We start from the raw sequence: 20,223 nt of genomic DNA on the forward strand, positions 1-20,223 counted from the left end.
TTCGTCAGCACCCAAACATTCATGGTTTTCGTACTTCGGAGACGCATGTTAAGATGGCTGCTTACGCTGACGATATTTTACTTTTCATATCCAATCCCTCTGAGTCAATACCCGCTTTTCTTGACTTAGTCCATGAATACTCCCTCATTTCTAGATATAAACTTAATAACGACAAGTGTGATATCCTGCCCCTGATGAAGTTTACCTTCAAACCCGACTTTAAGGCATCCAATTTCACCTGGAGCTCTTCCCATATCAAATATTTAGGTCTGCATGTTACTCCCTCAATCCCAGATACTGTTTCCTTATGTATGAACAAATGTATTCAGAAATTATCTGATCTAACGTCCAGATGGCACCCTCTCTACCTCTCCTGGTGGGGCCGCTTTGATACTATTAAAATGATGTTGTCCCCTATAGTTCTTTACACAATATCCAACATCCCTGTACCCATTCCCTCAAAATTCTTTAACAAGATTAACTCAATTCTGTCCTCTTTTCTTTGGAACGGGAAGAAACTCCGCATGTCTCTCTGCAGGCTCAGACGCTCTAAGTTGGAAGGCGGAGTCAGCTTCCCGAATTTCCCGGCTTATCAGAAGGCATTTCTTCTGTGACAGGCCTCTTTTGGGTTACAAGATTGTGACGTTTCCTGCCCTTTATGGGTTACGGTTGAACGTCTTTCACTTTCACCTTTGTCTTTCACTGAATATTTATCCTTTTCTCGCAAACCGTCCTCATTGGCTTCTCCCTTACTCAAATTCACGGCCAAATTGCTCCTATCATGGCCCCCTCCCCCTATCACCACGTTAGCTGCTTTTCTCAGCTCCACTGTTTGGCATAATTTACACATTCTAATCAATGGTAAAACCTTTTATTAGAAATCGTGGAGACAGCAGGGATTAATCTGGGTTTCCCAACTGTTCTCTGCCTCTTCGTTCCTGCCTTTCCCTGCCTTTCGTCAGTCCTTTCATCTCCCTGCCTCTTCAACTCAGAAATTTCTCTTGCTTAAAGAAGCTGTATTGTCTACATATCTCGACTTTCGCAACCTTGTAGTCCCTTTCCACCCCCTACTTCGGCTTCACAACTTCATTCCTTTTTACGTACTACACCCAAAGCCTCTGCCATCTACAAATTCCTTCACCACACGGAGCCCCTTAGGTCTAAAACTAAAGTGGAGGAACAATGGGAATGTGACTTTGCCACTTCTTGGCCGACGTTTTTGTGGACTAAAATTTGGACCACAATCCATAAGTCCTCTAGAGTGGCTGCTCTAACACAATCCCTATTCTTCATTTATAATAGACTTCTTCTCACACCATCTGACCTCAGTAAGAGGTTTCCTACCATTCCTGATTTATGTTGGACGTGTTCCTCTCCTCAAACCACTCTGTTTCATATGCTTTTCTCATGCAGACTTGTTCATGATTTTTGGGTGCGAGTAAGGAACCAAATTAATGAAATTTTTCATACTTACATTCCTTTCTCTTACACTCACGTTTTCCTAGGAAGTCTTTCTCCTTGTTGGGAAGACGTCTCTCCCAATGTTCGAATTGTTGATTTACTGCTAGCTGTTGAGTTTCAACAGATTAATGTTAATTGGAAAGATTTTTGATGGATTTCTTTTAAAGCATGGTGGTATAATGTGTGTCATAACCACAGACTAGACACTGCATTTGTTTTTCCTATTAATCTAGCACTGAAACGTTTGGATTTGTGGCTTCCAGTCACACTTTATTTAGATGTCTGTGCTAAGCGTTCCTTTCAGTTGCAGCCTAATCAGCAAGAGGTTTCCAAACCTCCTTAAACACCTTGGTCGTTCCTCATTTCTTCACTATTATGTTGTTTTATACAATTATGCTTTGTTTTATCGTTATAACTATTGTATGCTTGCTTAGTCTTAAACCCGCACTTCTTTTTCCCTGGATTTGTTTTATTCTCATGTTTTTGCTGATTGCTTTATTTGATTATTTACTGTTTCACTTATGACCTGTTTCTTTTTCTTTTGTATTTTGCATTGACACCTTGTTTTGTCTTAATAAAGTTTTCTTGAACTTAAAAAAGTGTTTTTCTAAAAATAAATTTTGTTCACATTGATTATCAACCACATTTAAAAATTCATTTTCTCTGCTAATGCCACATTCATTAATCTGTCTGTGAAGTAATATAGTTCAGATAATCCCTTCATTCGCAATAGCCATACCTTTTTAATTTACAATATTCGACATGACCAACATTATGCTATATTTGTTTGCTGCTTAGTTTCAGTGGCATTGTTGACATGCATTTTCCCCATAATAATTATACTTGTATAATTCTGAAACTTTTCATCCCTTTTTTCTCCCTTAGAAACTGACATATATACACAACATCCTCAGATGGGCCTTTCTAATTTTCCCACAATTCTGTCTGGGCCACGGGCTAATGGAGCTCTCGTACAACCAGGTGAAGTTCGACCTGACCAGTAGCTTTGGGATCGATTCTTACGTCAGCCCCTTTCAAATGGACTTCCTGGGCTGGATATTCGTGGCTATGGCCCTGCAGGGCAGCCTTTTGCTTCTCCTGAGACTTTCACTACACTGGGATCTGCTCCAAAACCAACGGTAAGCCTATTTACTTACACCACTTCCGTCCGAGGCTGGGTTTGACCCACTTTCTGACAAATATGAAAGTCTTACATTAAGCCATATCTTGTTAAAGTCTCAAAAGATAGTGCTCTTCTCGCCGATAATGTATTCTGCTCTAATGAGACAGTCTGCTTATGTTTCTGTGCCTTTCCCTGGAATTGGGGATTTCAAAAGATACGTTTTTTGATCGTAGAAAGTGCACTCAGCAAATCATTTATCAGAATATTTGGAGTTTTTTTTTCATGAATGTAAAGTTCAGCTTCTGTGAAGAAAAGTTTCTGCTATGCACATTTTCTTTACATCTTGCAAGGGCATGCTGGAGTACAGAAGCAAGAATGTTGGTGCATAGTGACCAGTGCTTAATTTCTGCTAATGTTTGCTGGCGCTCGTCACCAGTACTTGTTTCATAACTCCAGCACATGTCCACGGTATGTAACCTTTACAACTAAACTTTTACAACGACCTACCATTACAACGCAACTTTTACAACGCAAACTATTACAACGCATTGCTCTGGGGGGCGCTCTAGGATAGGGAATAGGTTAATTTACTATCCAATAACCTTCCCTACTATCCACGGGGACTGGAGTTGGAATAGTAAATTAAACTATTCACTATCCAGCACCCCAAAGCGCTATGCGTTGTAATGGTATGCGTGGTAAAAACCACGTTGTAAAGGTAGGCGTTGTAAAAGTATGCGTTGTAACGTCATACATCCCATGTCCACCAATTTGTGGCACCCTCCATTTGTTTTAAAAAGAGCACATGAATAAAGTGTTTACCAATTCACTATAAAATGTAAGCGTCTCCAGGTCCTTATTGCTTTGGGTCACCAGGAATAGTCAAAATTGTCACATATGTCGGAGTGTAGCAGTTTGGGGGGAAAATGACGCAGCGTGGTGCCACAAGTTATTTTGCTGCACCACGCTGCGTTAGTTTCGAGGCACAGGGATACAACATATTTACAGCAACATGTCGCATCTCTGTGCCTTTCCCTGTGCTGGCACACAAACTGCTGCCATGCGCCGACGCAGGCACCCTTGCGCCATGGTGCAAGGATGCTTGCGTCTTTGGGAGATTGTTTTTATGCAGGAAGGGCATCTTCCTGCACAAAAACAATCGCTTGAGGTGATTTCCTCTTCCAATGCATGCTGTAGAATGCAGCATGCATTGAAAGAGGGAAAACAAGGAGTAATGACAATATTTCTCCTCGTTGTGCCTCGCTAGGCCACTGCCTAGCATCCTGACGCATTTCCAGGTTTACGATTGCTCCTTAATCTGGAAATGCATCAGTGGACATGGATGTTACATGGGAACAGCCACAGCAACACCCATGTCATGCCTATAACACGCAACGTGTTGCGTGAAATGGGGCGCTATTTACGAGCACACATAAAGCCACGCATGGTGGCTTTGCGTATGCTTATAACTGTCACGCAGCAGGTTGCGCAGTCAGTGCGTCACGTAACGTCACACACCGACGGCGCAAGGGGCTCATAAATAAGCCCCGTAGTAGGTGGCACTAATATTGGTACTGGGCAGAGCTGGTAGGGACCGTAGATGAGGCAAGCTGCAGTGCCCTCCTGAGCAATATCTTGACCCCTTGCACTTATTTTTAACTTTGTTATTTTATTAGAAATTAGGCACTGGAATCGTCCATATCTTAGTCCGTACTAGTAGCTGTCCCTCTTCGCTGTTTGTGTTTCTTGTTATTTATAGTGCACAAACTATAGCATTTTAAACCTCTTCCTGAACATCGGATTGTTCCATACAACTGTGAATTCGATTGGTTAATTATTTCAGAACTCAGACATCTGTACTGAATATACTCATCTTTGCATCCAGTTTTTCTGATGTTTTGGATCTGAAGATCGAGATGGCAGAGACAGACCATCAGCAAAGTTTACAACCTGATATGTTAAGAAAAAATATATCACTCAAACACGCCTTGGTCTCTTGCTGAATTTCATTCTGATCCCTTCTCGAAACAGCAACCTGTGTTTAAACCAAGTGAGCTCTTGCAATGAAGCCTAATGGGTGTTGCAGTGCACTCTGTCCAATTGAAAATCCGGTTTGTGTAAAAGATCTTTCTTGGTGGTGGTGCTTGAAATAATACTGTTTCCAAGAAGTGTTTCGCAGTGGATGGGATGTGCTTGATATTTAGGATTCACATCAGTTTTTCTAAATAAATTGCTATGGAAATTTGAAGATCTACCTCTCTGTATGAACCAGGTGGTCAAATTTAGTCAGCGTGCACCAGCCTGCAAATAATAATGGTTTCGATTGACAGGCCATGTGGACATTTGAGGATGTTAGTCGACCATGACAGGTAGTAACTTTGGCAAGAGAGAAGGCATTACGCTCACAGTACCTGAATGCACCTCTAGGGCTGGCTCGGAGTGGGAGAGGGTTGATAGGGGGGAAGAAGGCATAGCTTTTGGGGTAGAAATCAGAGTCGCTTTAGCAGTAGCATACAAGGTTCAATTTACCATAATGCGTCAAGCATATACGCAGATGAATCTTCAGTGAGATGCCGATTGAAGAAAAATGGTGTCCAAGGGGATCTAAAAACACTGTCGAAATCAAAATCTATAAAAAAATAATAAATATTTGGTATTTTCTTTAGCCATAGAGCATTAGAGGTAATACCATATACATATATTTTATTATTTTAATATAGAGGTCATACTATATACATATATTTTAATATTTTAATAATCATTTGACCAATCAACATATCTACTATAGTTATAATTGTATATTTGAAGTTAAAAATCATTTTGTAGCTTTTTCCCCACTTCGTTTTAAAAAGCAGAGGGTGTCTTCTTTTGTTTCACTATGACAGTCATTTCAAGGTAGCTTTATGAAGCTAAATCATAATTTCAGTATGGACCTTGTCAGGATAACAGCTGTCTATTTGGGATTAGTGGCTTGCTGTGAGGAAAGGTCATCCAAGCATGTTCTATGGCTCATTGAGAGCCGCCCTGCAAGCCATCATTTCCATCCTTCAGCTCTGGCCATTGGCCTATGACATATTTTCAGAACTCTAAGCTCTGCAACGTTCAATAATAAATTGTGGCTGTCACTGAAGTTGGACTTTTCATACGAATAAAGAAAAGGCTACCTCTGGCTTCTGGCAGACTAATGCACTATCTCTGTGACAATCGATACCACTGCTCCGTCTATGTGGCACGACCCACTATGAGAGATAGCGCGCATCTGCCATAGCGGCACCCCAGCAGTGATTAGCATCACTTTGACTAGCTTAACACTCTCTCCTCCCTACAATTCCCCATCATCTCTTGATTTAATATGGAGTTGGTTTAACAAATGTGGGGGCATATTATCAAGAACGGCGTTAAAAATTATCACCGGTTTAGCGGCAGAAAACTGCTGCTAAAGAGGCGATAATGGGCTTGATAATATGCCCTTGAGAATTCCAATAGAAGTCCATGTTCTGGTGTGAACATGGGCTTCTGTTGGAATTCTCCATGGCATATTATCAAGCCCATTATCGCCGCTTTAGTGGCAGTTTTCTGCCGCTAAACCAGTGATAATTTTAACGCCGTTCTTGATAATATGCCCCGTGCAGATTTGGGTGGCTGCAGGTGCTGTTTGTGTAACGCTTTAACTGTACAAACTGCGCCAATGTTACATGAATGCAAATGACTTCTTTCTCCATTTATTTATTTTATTTATTTATTTGCGTGTTTGTACCGCGCTAGGATCACCTCCCGAAGGAGTATCTCCGCGCCTTTGGCAGCCAAAAAAGCAACTAGCGGACCCTAACCATAAGCATAGATCAATTTTGAAAAAGGAATGTCTTTAATTGCTTCCTAAAAGGAAGGTGGTCCTTACACTGTCTCAGAACCAGTGGGAGGCTGTTCCACAAGGTTGGACCAGCAACCGTAAGAGATCTTCCCCCTTGTCTCACTTTTCTAAATTTTGGAATCTGTAACAATGCCTGCTCACTGGATCTCAAAGAGCGTGTCGGTGTGTACCAGGAGAATTTATTAATCAAATATGCTGGACCATTTCCCTGTAGACACTTATGCATTGTACAGCAGATCTTAAACTTCACCCTCTGTTTGATGGATAACCAATGTAACTTCTCCAGAAGGGGTTTAGAGGGGGTGCGAGAGGGCTGGTTCAGGACCAGACGGGCAGCAGTATTCTGGACCACCTGGAGTCTAGAGATTACCGCTTCATTTGTTGACAACAGCAGCCCAATGCAGTAATCCAAACGACTCAATACTAGGGCCTGCACCAAAGTTCTCCTAGTAGAGTCTGGTAGTAAAGGGAATACCTTTCGTAGCATCCCGATGATATGGAAGCAGGAGCCCACCACTTTATTGCTATGATGTTTTAATGAAAGCTCCTGATCAAGTCGGACGCCAAGGTTTTTCACTACCTGCTTGGGCTCTGGAGCCGGGCCAAGATCTTGAGGCCACCAGTCTGGGGTCCACAGAAGTTTGGCCTCACCGAACAGCATCACCTCCGTTTTTGCAACATTACACTGCAGGAGGTTAGATGCCATCCAGTGTGCCACCGCCTTCATCCCCTGAGCAAAGGAGTTCCTGACCTCCACCGTAAGGGTTTTAAAAGGAAAGAGGAGTTGGGTGTCATCTGCATATGACACTGGAATAAATCCATACGATCTCATGATGTTAGCTAGGGGGGCCACATAGATATTAAAAAGAGTAGGGCTCAGACAAGAGCCCTGTGGCAACCCCTTAGAGATCTCCAACTCCTCTGACCGATAATCCCCCAGGGTGACCCTTTGGGTACGACCTGTCAGGAAACTCCTCAGCCATGACAACGCCTTGCCTTCCAGGCCGATGTTAACTAGCCTGGTTGTCATGATGTCGTATGACACGGTGTCAAACGCCGCAGACAGATCCAGCAGAACCAGGATAACAGAATGACCTTTATCCTGGAACATGCGTAGATCGTCTGCGACTGACAGCAAGGTGGTCTCGGTGCTGTGTCTTGGTCTAAAGCCCGACTGGGATGGATCCAGACCGCCTACTAGCTCAATGTAGCTGGATAGGTGGCGATTTACATATTTCTCTATAATTTTCCCCAAAAAGGGGAGAAGAGAGATGGGCCTTAAATTCGCCAACTCCGTCCAGGGAATGGTAGTATTCTTCCTCAGTGGCCTTACTAACGCCCTCTTCCAGTCCATAGGGACCTGCCCTGTACAGAGGGAAAGATTAATCAAGTTCTGGATTTCAGGTCCAAGAACTTCTACCAGCTTAGGCAGGATACGGGCAGGAATGCTATCATAGGGACTTCCACTCTTGATCTGTGCAACCAATGAGATTACCTCCTCCAAAGAGATAGGAGGAAAGCTAGAGAGACATTGAGTAGGTGGTCCTGATAGTACACTCGACTGGGAACTGTTGTTATTATTCGTTCCCACAGCCGTCTTTGAGGTCATTATCTTCTCATAGATAGCCTCTATCTTCTTCATAAAGAAGGTAGAAATCTCATTGCACAGATCTTGGGTGGCTACCTCAACAGTCTCACAGGCTGCTGGTCTGGTAAAGGTTTGTAAGATGTTATACAAAACTCTAGAATCTTTCCCTGCCTCTATAAGTTGTGCTGCAATATGGTTTTTCCGCGCAGTCCTGATGGCTTTATGGTACAACTTAAAAGAGGATTTATAGAGTGTTTTATCCTCCTGCCTTCTAGACCGTCTCCATAATTTTTCCAGTGTTCTTGTATTTTGTTTCAAAGATCTTAGGTCTTCAGAAAACCAGATTTCTTGCTTTTTAGCTGGGCGGGGTTTATAGATTTTCTGGGGGATAGTATTATTTATTGCATCCTTAACTGCCTCCTCAAACCTGTACAACTCTGTTGTTATATCTCCTGTAGTGAGTCCATACAGGGGAGCTTTGTACTGATCTCTAAAGGCTTCCACCGTTAATTTATGCCAGGGTCTCCTTTTAGTGGCCAGAATACTCCGCTTTTGAGGCTTATTATTAGTAGCAGTGTGGAACTTTAAAATAAAATGATCTGTCCATTCTACTTGTTCAGGAGGCATACATTTAATCAAAGGTGAGTTGGACATTACCAAATCCAAAGTATGGCCTGCCTCATGAGTGGGGCCGTCATTGATCTTTTTCAGTCCTAGGGAGTCTAGGTCCATTAGGAGAGTTCTTGCCTCCTTACAGTTCTCTAGCTCACTATGGACATTAAAATCCCCTACCAAGAGGAAATCCTGATTATCTTGTACAAATGGTGCTAAAACCTCTATTAGCACAACTGAAAAAGTCCCAATCGGACCTGGTGGTCTATACAACAATGCACCCTTCCTTTGATCTCTGGGATTAGGACTGAGTTTAAAAATGAGTAATTCCATTTGAGGATTACTAATTTCCTCCAGGATAGTTAAGTTCAATTCCTCTTTGTAAACAATTGCCACCCCCCCTCCAGTTTTCTTTAAGCGGTCAACCCTGGCAATCTTGTATCCTAATGGGACACTAAGTGTGATTGCTGGAACCAAATGGGGCTTAAGCCAGGTTTCTGTTAAAAAACAGAGGTCTGGCTCCTCAGTCAATATAAGATCCCATATCTGTGTGGAGTGCTTCACTAAAGATCGAATATTACAGAGTAGATTTTTACTCCACATAATGGAGTTATCTGCCTGTATATTAATAGGAACAAAATCTTGTCTTCTGGCTGGTATGACCTCAGCTACCTGTGAATGCCTGTTCGGCTTCATATCAAGATCAAACTGCCTATGGCATCTGTAACAGGAGAAAGGACCTTCAGCTGGAGTATCAATACCAATAGTACAGGCATGGGACATATCGACACGAATCGCAAGCAATACCTGCGAAGTATATGATCTTCGTGTGGTAGGCGATGTTTCCAGGACATGTAATGGTCGCGCCATAATCTCCAGCCCCTTAGCCCCGTCCTGTCGCGGACGGGCGCAGACGGGCTGGTCTTCGGCTCGTCTTAGGCGCAGGAATAGGCGCCACCCTGCGCGCCAACGCTGCGCGCTAGGGCCGACGAGGGGCTAAATAGCCCAGGAAGTGCCAGAGTCTAGAGCGCTAACCGCTCGCTTTCCAGTATGTCCTGCCTCAGCCCCGCCCTCCACACACCGGGATTGGCTGCCGAGCGTGCAGGCTTAGGTAGGATTTTAAACTATCGTGGCTTTGGTGTTTGCAGGTATGCGAGATTGTTGCAGTATGCCTCAGAGTAATTCACAACCTAATTCCTTCTATACAGTTTAAAACACAGTCAACATTATTTTACAATCATCAATTAAAATAAATCGGTCGTTTTTCAAAATCAGTTTCCTTTTACAATTTTAGCACCGCTATCTGATTTTGTAGCGCCAAGCGGGGTCAGGAGAAGCTGCCACCACCTCCCTACCGCAAAATGCTTCCTTGAAACACGGCTAGTGCCACCCTCAAGCCAGATTAGGGAGTAGCCTAAAAACGCTGTTAGCGAAAGGGTTCCACATTGCATGTTTGGAGAATGAAAAATCACCTCATTCTCAAAGGGAACAATAAAGCACAATTACAACTAGAGAGTTACCAAAATCAATGACACCACACCTGCCCAGACCCGCAGCTATTATTATATAAAAGAAGCAAGCACAAGTTACGATAAATGGAGATATGATTCAGTTCAGAGAAGCAAATTTCGTATCACAAACCTGTTAATTAAAAACCATTATAAATTTTTAATATGAAGAAAGTGAGGAAGGATCTAAATGTGATTAGCCTCATGACAAAGGACATGATAGAGATATTTGACCCCGATCTTTCATTCCAGAAACTCACCTAGAAAATGGGCCTCCTCATGTGTGTTTCTTCTCAAAGTACCGAAAAAAAACCCTGTTTCTTATTCCTAAAAAGTGCCGGAAGACCATAATTCAAGCCCCCATTATATCAAGGATGAGCTATTCTGAATCTGTCTTTCTAGAGCTTTCTCAAAAACAGCTAAACTGCAGCTTACTCAAAAATATGATCTCCTGCTTTCTTTTGGGTGTCAAGCGGTTTAACCCTATTCCCCACCATCTCAAGGCTCTTCACTGACTCCCAGTGTGTACGTTTTAGAAATTGGGTTTCTGGTTGGCAGAGGTATGCACCCTGTCCTAGCAGGAACCACAATCATAGTCAGGATAACTCAGATACATAACGTGAATTAAACGGTTCCCAGCCTCTGGCAGCTTGGCACAGAGCAGGCAGGCTTAACTTAACTGGACATGTGTAGAGATGTGTAAACTATTTGTGTAACACTTAACACAGTAAAAAAGTGAAAAAGCCATGCAAAAATATTCCACAGCAGTTTAGGAAAACAGAGCTTAGTTTAATGAACAAAAAATGAGCAAAACAACAAAAAGCCAATAGGTAGAACATGAGTTATGAATTTTTCAAGAACATCTTGAATTATACTGCTTAAAAGCATAAAGTCGCAACTGGGGCAATCAGGTCCACTGCCCGGGTCAAATTTGAAAAGCCGGGGTGACCAAAATGGAGCATGGATCAGATACCGGAATCACGCAGGGCCCACTGCAAACAGTACCTTCACAGAGGAAGTGTTGAGGAGCAACTACGAGGAGCAGCCTGAGGCAATGCTTAATCATCAATCCGTCAGATTGTAGGCGATGCCTCTGTTCCAATTCACGCGTAGTTGGGCGATGCGTCATCGTCAAACCCCTGGTGATTAAGGCAATGTGTTGTCGGTCAGCCACGCAGCCAGAGCTGTGATGCCCTCGAAGTGGCAGTGCTTCGCCAACGAAAAGAATGCATTGGGTCTGACCATAGCAAAGTTGACTGTACATGGATTTTTTGCATAGATATCCAGAAAACCCACTTCCAAGAGCACAGAACTGTATTGGCACCATTTGGCAGGGCAGGACTCCAGTTGGCAGAATCCAGAGGTGGTAGCAGGGTTGTTGGAAGTCTTTGATGTCCTTGAGTCTTCAGAACAAGAGGCGAGGCAGCAAGCCCTTGGGGTCACTTGGTTCTGGGTAAGTAGAGATGCAGGTCTTTGAAGTCCACAAGGTCCCTGCCCTGGCGTCAGACTCACTACAGGGGTGTATGCAGCTCTTTGTGTGGGGACAGTCACTGCCATATATTCAGGTGCACATGTCAGCTCCTCACTCCCATCCTGCCCAGGGTTGCCCATCAGCCTGTTGATGGCCCATCGGAATGTGAATGCCCCACCAGGCACACTTAAGTTCCTTTTGTGTGTGGATGTCTAGAGGGAATGCACAAAGCCCAGCTGTCACCCACTCAAGACGTGTATTCAGAGACATGTGAAGAAATAGAATGGTTAAATGAAAGATAATGCCAACTTTCTAAAAGTGCCATTTTCAGACTTGCAACTTAAAATCCAACTTTACAATAAGTTGGATTTTAAATTCTGAGTCCAAAGACACCAAACTCGAAATATCTATCTTGTCCCAATTGCAGATTTCACATACAAAATGTAATAAGGTAATCCTAATGTTAGTCTGTGGGAGAGAAAGGCCTTGCAATAGTGAAACATGAATTTAAGAGCTTTGCACTACCTGAACATGTAAAACCTAAAAGTACATGTCCAAGTTTTTAAATACACTGTACCCTGCCCTTAGGGCTGCCTAGGGCCTACCTTAGGGGTGACTTATGTGTATTAAAAAGGACGTTTTGGGCAAGCTAAATAGTTAACTTGCCAGGTTGACATGGCAATTTAAACTGCAAACACAGTTTCTGCAATGACAGGCATGAAACATGATTAAAGGGCTACTGAATTGGGTGGCACAATCAGTCCTGCAGGCCCACTAGTAGCATTTAATTCACAGACTTTGAGCACTTGTAGTTCTATTTACTAGGGACTTATAAGTAAATTAAATATGGCAATTGTGGATAAAGCAAATAATACCATGTTTTAGGGAAGAAGCACATGTACTTTAGTACTATTCAGCAGTGATAAAGTGCCCAGCATCCTAAAACCAGCAAAAATGAAGTCAGCAAAACAGGAGGTGAGAGGGCAACAATGTCAGGGGAAACCACAACAAGGATGCCAGGTCTAACAGTAAGAGATGCATCTTTAAAGTGCTCTGTGTTTGATTTAAGGCCACAATTTACCAGTCCGAAGTATAATGCTGACATTTTAACAGTAATGCTCCCTTGCGCCTAATAAGATTATCTTCTGCAAAAATGTTCAGTCCCCCCCCCAGTTAATAAAACCGCAATGGGGGGGTCGTTTGTTTTAAATACTCACCTATTCACCATGGAGTAAGCTTCCCTTATCGCTTTGTGCTTCTTCTAAATATCCGGTTTGCAGAAACATATCAAAGCTTATTTATTTTCGCTGTACTTATAGCTACTGGCCGCATCACTGCATTTCTTTTCAGTGTGGCGCCAGGACACCAAACCTTGAGTAGCAATAAGCTCTATAAAAGTCCCAAAAAGGTATACAACATAAAGCACAATATACACGCCAACAACTTATTGTAAAAAAATTTACCGGAACACTGTATGCTGCTCTTCCAGTTTCAGAGCCGTTTTTATGCAGAGAAATGGGGAAATGTCATGATTTCTGAGGATAATTTACCTAAAATGTCATACGATTTATTATGGTCAGAGAATAACTGGGAAAGGACTACGTGTATCGCTGCTTGACTTCCATAGATGTAAACACTTTGTTTCCATTTCTTCATTAAATCTAATTTACTTTTTCAATTGGCCTTTCTTTCTATATTTCCTAAAACTACATTCTGTTCAGAGTGTTGTGTCTGGAATTACCTGCACGGGGTGCCTCTCGTTTAGGTTCTGTGTTCTGAGTGGACTGTGATTGAATAATTATTGCAAACAGCAAGGGCCCCAGAGGATTCAAGCTCATTCCAAGCAGGAACAGTACAACAAATGAAACTGAACAGTAGGACAGAGAGAAATTAATGGCACTCCGGTACTTAGATCACTGTCTACTGACATGGTTGAAGGACTATACATGACCTATGTTTCTAAAGTTCATGAGGGTTGCTTTACACTAAAGCAAAAGTTTTTAGGGCAAACCTGGGCAGCGCATGCGCTGCTCTGCGAGATATGTTGTATTCAGGTAGGGACCTAAAGCTTCGCCCACTCGCCGCTCATATTTTTCTTTGGCTTGTATTATTGTCCACTGTAAACCATGGCTGTTCATTGGTCAATAGGCTTAGTAGTCCCTCCTCAGTCCCGCCCGTTACGTGTGTTGTTACTCGCTAGGCTTTAATTATAGCCTCCGAGAACTATTTTCTAAAATAGCTCTGTCCTGCCCAGGACACGCTCTCTCCTAACGGTTATAAAAAAAATATTTCCGCACAGGCACTGAGAACATTTGCAATGTAATAGGTCTCGGGTTTGCAAGAATTTAAGCTATTGGCATTGGAAATGATAATGCCTTTTATTTATCTGTTCTAAAAATAACAGTTAAATAAAAGGCATTAGGGCATATTAGCAAGGAAGTGTCAGAGAGAGGTGTTAGCCTTCTTGGCTTAACACCTCTCCCCGCCAATTTGGAAACGCGAGGCTGCAACATATTTTCAAGGATATGTTGCAGGCTCGCGTTTCCCCCTGCGATGCCATTCATGTTTGCAACGTAGCGCCAACGCAGGCATCCTTGCACCAGAGTGCAAGGGTGTCTGCGAGCAGGAGGTTTGTTTATGTATAGAAAGGTGCCCCTTCCTGCACATAAACAAACCTAAAATGCCATTTTGTAACTTACATGTGCACTGCTTCATGCAGGACACATGTAGGTTACAAAATGGCATTTTAAAAAAAGGTTTGTTTATGTACAGGAAGGGACACCTTCCTGTACATAAACAAACCACGGCATTTTGCTCTTTCCAAGCGTGCTGCACAAGGCAGCACACATGGAAAAAGCAAAAAAGAGGAAAAATAAAGCATTTCTCTTCGATCCGCCATCTTAAGACAGGGATTTTCCTGGTCTTAAGTTCGGCGCTGCCACCAATTATCGCCACCCTTGATAATAGGTGGCAGCGTCGAATTCAATGGGTGTTGCCGTGGAACGCCCACCACTAAAATTATCGTGAATGGAGCACTATTATCAAGGCAGCGTTAAGCCACTTAACATGGTTTTAAGCCACGTTAAGTGGCTCAATGCTGCCTTGATAATAGGGAGCTGACCCCATCGCCACCACAACGTCACAAAAAGTGACGTTGTGGTGGCGATAAGGGCTTGATAATATGCCCCATTGTCATTTACAATACCAATAGCTCAAACTCTCATAAATGCGAGACCTATTCCATTGCAAATGCTTGTTCTGAAGTACCCTCAAGCACTCGGTTTAACCCTAGAATTAAAGTAATGAGAAAATAAACGCGGAGTACTTCCCACCTACACATAGTCATTATAGGGATTCAGACGGTTAGGCTAGGGGAAATAAAGGCTAGAGTCTTGATTGTCATGTTAAATGAGATTCCATGAGACCGAAACAATCTGACCAACAAAGGCAAACTAATCTTTGTGTGTAATCCATTACTCACTCTTTGTACATTGGCCAAGGTCCAAGGTCATTCTCAATGACAATGTATGCGATATATGTGCAAGTGTAAAACATTGTGGCAAAGTTACTTAAATAGACATCATTGTAATGAGAAAAAAGTCACAAAAAAGTTTAAAAAATCAAATGTACTTCTATAAATTGTTGGATTTTAAAAAAAAAGTTTTCTTTTTATTTTATTTAAAAAGTTTTGTATAGTGCGAAAAAGACCTCAACGGGTATCAGAGCACTTCACAGTAGTGGAAAGGGGAACAAAGTAGGGGAACGTAGAGGTAAGAGAGTCTAACATGTTGATCTAATAAGATTGAACATAAATGCGAGCAAGAAATAACTTAATAAGGTAAGGCACAAAGCTACTTAATAGGTAAGGCAAAGAATCATAGACATTAACAGTTGATAAGGAAAAACAACCAAAAAACGGACATTTTGAAAATAGACGAGCCATGGTCCAATTAAGACAGGAACTTGGTGATTAGGATTGTTTTACTTCCTGTTTGAAGACCGCCATGTAGGGGATTCTGCGAATTTCTGGTGGGAGAGATTTCCAGATCTTGGGTGCCGCACCAGAGAAGGCTCTGAGTTTCTTTTTCTTTTTGTGAAAAGTCTGCGGTTTGTGAAGCAATGATTTAGCACTTCTGGAAGGTCTGCTACCACCTGATAATTCCAGTTTTTGAGCCAGGTATCCAGGTATCCAGGTGTTTTTAAAGTGGAGGGCTTTGTGCGTCAGATAAGCAATATTTAATTGTATTCTTGCTTTGAGGGTAACCACTTTAGAGATCTTAAAGCTTGGGAAATGTGCTAATTTCTTTTAGTGTCAGTGATCAGTCTAGCAGCGACATTCAGTGAAGCCCTAAGTGGGTCTAAGGTATATTTGGGGAGGTCACAGAGCGTTGCACTTCCATTGTCTAGCCTAGGTAGGAAAAGTGCTTTTACCACCTGCTTGAAGTCCTCTTGAGGGAGGAATGGTTTTAGGTTTGTAAGAGTCCTTATTTGGTGATTCGCACCTTTGCTCATCTTACTAATATTTTTCTTCATGTTCAGGTGTGAGTCCAGGGTGATTCGAAGAGATTTTTCTGAGTCGATGATAAATGAGGAGCAGTTGAAGGTAGTGAGGTGTTTCATCTAGAGGCCAATCTTGAGGGAGTGCTTAGGAGGGGAAATGAGAAGGAATTCTGTTTTTGGCGGTGTTCAGCAGGAGATGATTTTCAGTTTATCCAGTTTTGGATAATCGTCAAGGAGGAGTTGAGTGAGATGAAGTCTTCAGACTAATTGATTTTCAGATAAAGTTGTGTGTCTGCCGCATACATATGAAAAAGAATTTTCATTTTAGATAGAACATTCGCTAGTGGTTCCAGGAAAAGATTAAAGAGTATAGGGGAAAGGGCAGAGCCTTCCGGGATCCCCATGGAAACTGCAGATGAATGGGATAAGGTATGGTTCACCTTAATTCTTTTTGATCTATTGTGAAGGAAGGAAGAGAACCATTGCAGTATGAAGCCGGAGAGGCCCATCCTGTGCTCCAGACTAACTAGAAGGTTGTCGTGATTAACAGTGTTGAATGCAGAAGAGAGATCAAGGAGGATTAGGAGGCAGGATTCGTTATGGTCTAGCATGTTACGGACATCATCAATGATGTGGAGGAGTGCCGATTCAGTACTGCGACCACTCCTAAAGCCAGATTGGTATTGATCCTGGAGATTGAAAGTCTCGATGTGTGAGCACATTTGCGATTGGACGCATTTTTCTAATAGTTTAACGAGAGTAGGGATGTTGGAGATGGGGCGGAAGTTGTTGAGATCAGTTCTGTCCGCATCAGTTTTTCATAGAATAGGTGAGACATGGACTGCTTTTACATTCAGGGATCTTGCCTTGAGATAAAGAGGCGTTAACAATTTTAGTCTAGAAGGGGCTGAGGGCCTCCTTGATTTCTTTGAAGAGAGCTGTTGGCAGTGGGTCACTAAAGTGATTGGAGGGGTTAACGTTAAGCAGGGTGTTGTAGATGTCATCTTCACTGAGGGGCAAAAAGGAGTTCCATGTGGCCCTGTTTTTACTGCTACTATTGAGATGCTTTTGATTCGCTGAGAGGTCAGGCTTAACCATCCTCTCAAGTGATGTAAGACGGGCCCTCCTTGCTTCGAGGTCAAGGCTGATGGATTTAGTTTTCTCCATAAAGAAGATCGCCAGATTGGTGCAGGAAGGAGACTTGTCTGCTGATGTGATTGGATGCTATCACTGATTGCTGTTTGACAATTTCAGAAAGTTTTTTGGGGCGATTAGAGGCTTGTCTAAGCTGCGATCTGAAGTAGTCTGCCTTAGTCATCTTGATTTATTTATTGTAGGAGCTTCTAACCAATCTAAGATCTTTTAAGTGAAAGGTGGATGATTTTGATCTCCATAGACGTTCAGCTGCTCTTAAGTTGAGGCGCTCCAAGTTTAGGTTGTTGTGGAACCATGGTTTGGAGAATTTGGAGGCGCTATTTTTTAGTTGTAAAGGTGCTATTGAGTCCATGATATCAGAGATAGTTGAGTTGTAGAAGTCGGTGAGATCATGAACATCTGTCAGGTCTCTTGGGCATTTTTAAAGTCGGTAGCTAGACAGTCCGTGTTAATATTCCTGAGGTCCCTTTTCCACAGTTTAATTTTCTTGGGCTGGATTTTTTTCAGTATCACCTCCCTATTGGTAAGGAAGAAGATGCTGAAGTGGTCAGACCAATCATGTCTACCAATGTGATGTTATTTCCTTTTGAAATAATGAGATGCCCGAATTTCTCCTCTGTTGTGAGTTCGCCGGTCACAGAATTGAATAAGGCCCATCTCTGCTCAAAAAAAGCATTATGACAGATCGCCGCTTGGTCATTGTGCTTAGACCAATGAGGGTTGAAATCACGAGGTAGATAGTGATTGGTCATCATTTGAGGAGATAATTTCCATTAATTGTTCGATAAAGAGTAAGTTATCACCAGGAAGGTGGTAGAAGGTATGTAGTTTGCATATTGGGAGGTGGTTACTAAAGATGTTGAGGCACAGGTATTTAGTTAGCTACGGATGACATGGAAGCCTCCATGTGAGAGACCGATAGTGTGTTCCGGTATATACAGGCTAATCCCTGCCCTGTTTCATGGTTCTGTCTAGACGGATAATGTCGTGACTAGGAGGTCCTAGGTGGTCTAATATAGGGGAATATGAGGGATTTAGCCAGGTTTCCGTGAGGATTATGATATCTAGCTCATTGTTTTGGATGAGGTAGAATATCTTTGTAGCATGTTTTTTTTGCTGATCTACAATTGAGTAGTGCATATTTCAACCAAATTGGTGTGTGTGATGTAGAGGGCTGTGCGATGTTCACTTGCTTGAGATTGTCGATATTTATGACTCTGTGGTTGTTAGAGGTTTCCCTATTTAGGTGGGCTAGAATGGGTTGAATTTGGGCCAGAGGGACCTTGCCAGTATCTAGAGTGATCGAATATGAGAGGAGTAGATCCTCGATCTTGCTGGACGCAAGTTCCACCCTGGTTCTTTTAGGACGGGAGAGGGCGTTGGGGAGGGGTAGAGTATTAGGGATAGGGAGCGAGGCGTGCTGGTTGAGGCCGATGATTGCAGAAGTGGGGGCTGTATGCGACTTTCCTAGGTAGATAATAGGCCTAAGCAAGGGCAGATGGTTGTGTGAGAGGGCTATCAGTTCATGTAATTCGTGGATAAGTAAGTTCACTTGTAGAGATAACTTGTCCAAACACGCTACCAGGTCTGAGTGTTGGCTCAAGGATAGGAGCTGAGGGGCGGGGACCTTGAGTGATATCTGGATGGGGTAATAAGGTGGTGCTAGGTTCTTGGAATGGGGATGCTTCCTTATGGACGTGTGGGAGCCAGGCTCGATTGTAAGGAGTGGCGCGTGATGGTTGGTGGAGGGCCGGCTGTGGGTTGAAGTGTAGGTGCTCAAATGTTTAGGATAGGGAGTTATTGTTGGTATCAGTCTTGTGTGTTCCCTCTGAAGGGAGGGCTTGGCAAATGCATCTCTATATGAGAAAGTATCGGCAGAGAGTGGGAGAGGAGGGGAAATGTCTTTATCGGGTCACGCGATAGGAGAGATGCAGCGAATCAGACTTGCTAACTGCGAGTAGGGTGGACCATTTAGCCCACCACCCGGGTGAAAGGACAGTTGTTTGTTTTGCGGGTCTACTATAGTGGATGGAGATTCCTCGGGGACAACTACCTGGTGTGGATAATTAGGTGAACTAGGACTATTCCAAATAACAGAAGGAGGGGAGCAGGACAGGACAACTGTACTAGTAGGGTGATTCGGAAAAACAGAGGATCTAGCAGTCACGGCTGTCTTGAGGGTGAGGTAGATATGGTCCATCTTGGCTAGGTTAGACTTAGAGGCTTGTATGAAAATTATGCCATTATTAGTAATGGAGGCATTGGCTTTGAGGAATAGTGAGGGTGATGCTGTTAATTTGAGACCATGAGGGTTTTCCTAGAGTCTTTAATTCGAGAAGAAGATCTTTAGCTAGCAGGCCCTTTTTCTGGTGTAAAAAATGAGGTCATCAGAGAGAATACCCTTTTTAGGACAGACATAGACGTTGGAGACTAATGTTTCAGGACTAGATTTGAGTAGTCAGTGTTTGTATTCTTTTGCAGCATTTTTAGTGAGGTTCAGTGGATAGTTGATAGTGAAGGCATTGGCTCCAATAGGGTCAGGAATTAGATCAATTCTGAGTGAGATCCAAGATGGAAATTATAATAGGGGAGGCCACTTATCATGTAAAAGGAGGAGAGAGGGAGCTAAGGCCAGAGGGCAGGTAGTGGTGATGGTGGGGCAGGCAGTACCAGGAACGATTAAATCAGATGAAGATAGTGAATTAGTCAGAGCATCTAAGAGAGACTACAAATATGCCTGGGAGGAGCTAAAAGGAGTATAATCGCTTTGGAGGCGCTAAAGGAAATGGCAAATTTCAGTATGACCAGTGTGTTGATAGAGTAGTGTTGTGGGGAGTCCTACTATAATGTTGCTGAATTGTTCATTGCATAAGAGGCCTGACCAGTGAGCTAGGCCTACTTAACGAGTGTGCTGTGGAACTAATGTGTAAGGGC

At 42.8% G+C, this 20,223-nt stretch overlaps 1 protein-coding gene across 1 annotated transcript in view; it reads left to right on the forward strand.

Annotated features, from left to right (window-relative positions):
• The window catches only part of ABCA13 (ATP binding cassette subfamily A member 13), a 2,470,580-nt gene that overhangs the window by 1,941,828 nt on the left and 508,529 nt on the right, over window positions 1-20,223 (forward strand). The window contains exon 45 of the mRNA XM_078686273.1: window positions 2,347-2,600. Coding sequence (XP_078542399.1) covers window positions 2,347-2,600 — 254 coding nt within the window. The remainder of the gene's footprint in view (window positions 1-2,346; window positions 2,601-20,223) is intronic.

The sequence above is a fragment of the Lissotriton helveticus genome, chromosome 4_1 (assembly GCF_964261635.1).
Source record: "Lissotriton helveticus chromosome 4_1, aLisHel1.1, whole genome shotgun sequence".
NCBI classification, from domain to species: Eukaryota; Metazoa; Chordata; class Amphibia; order Caudata; family Salamandridae; genus Lissotriton; species Lissotriton helveticus.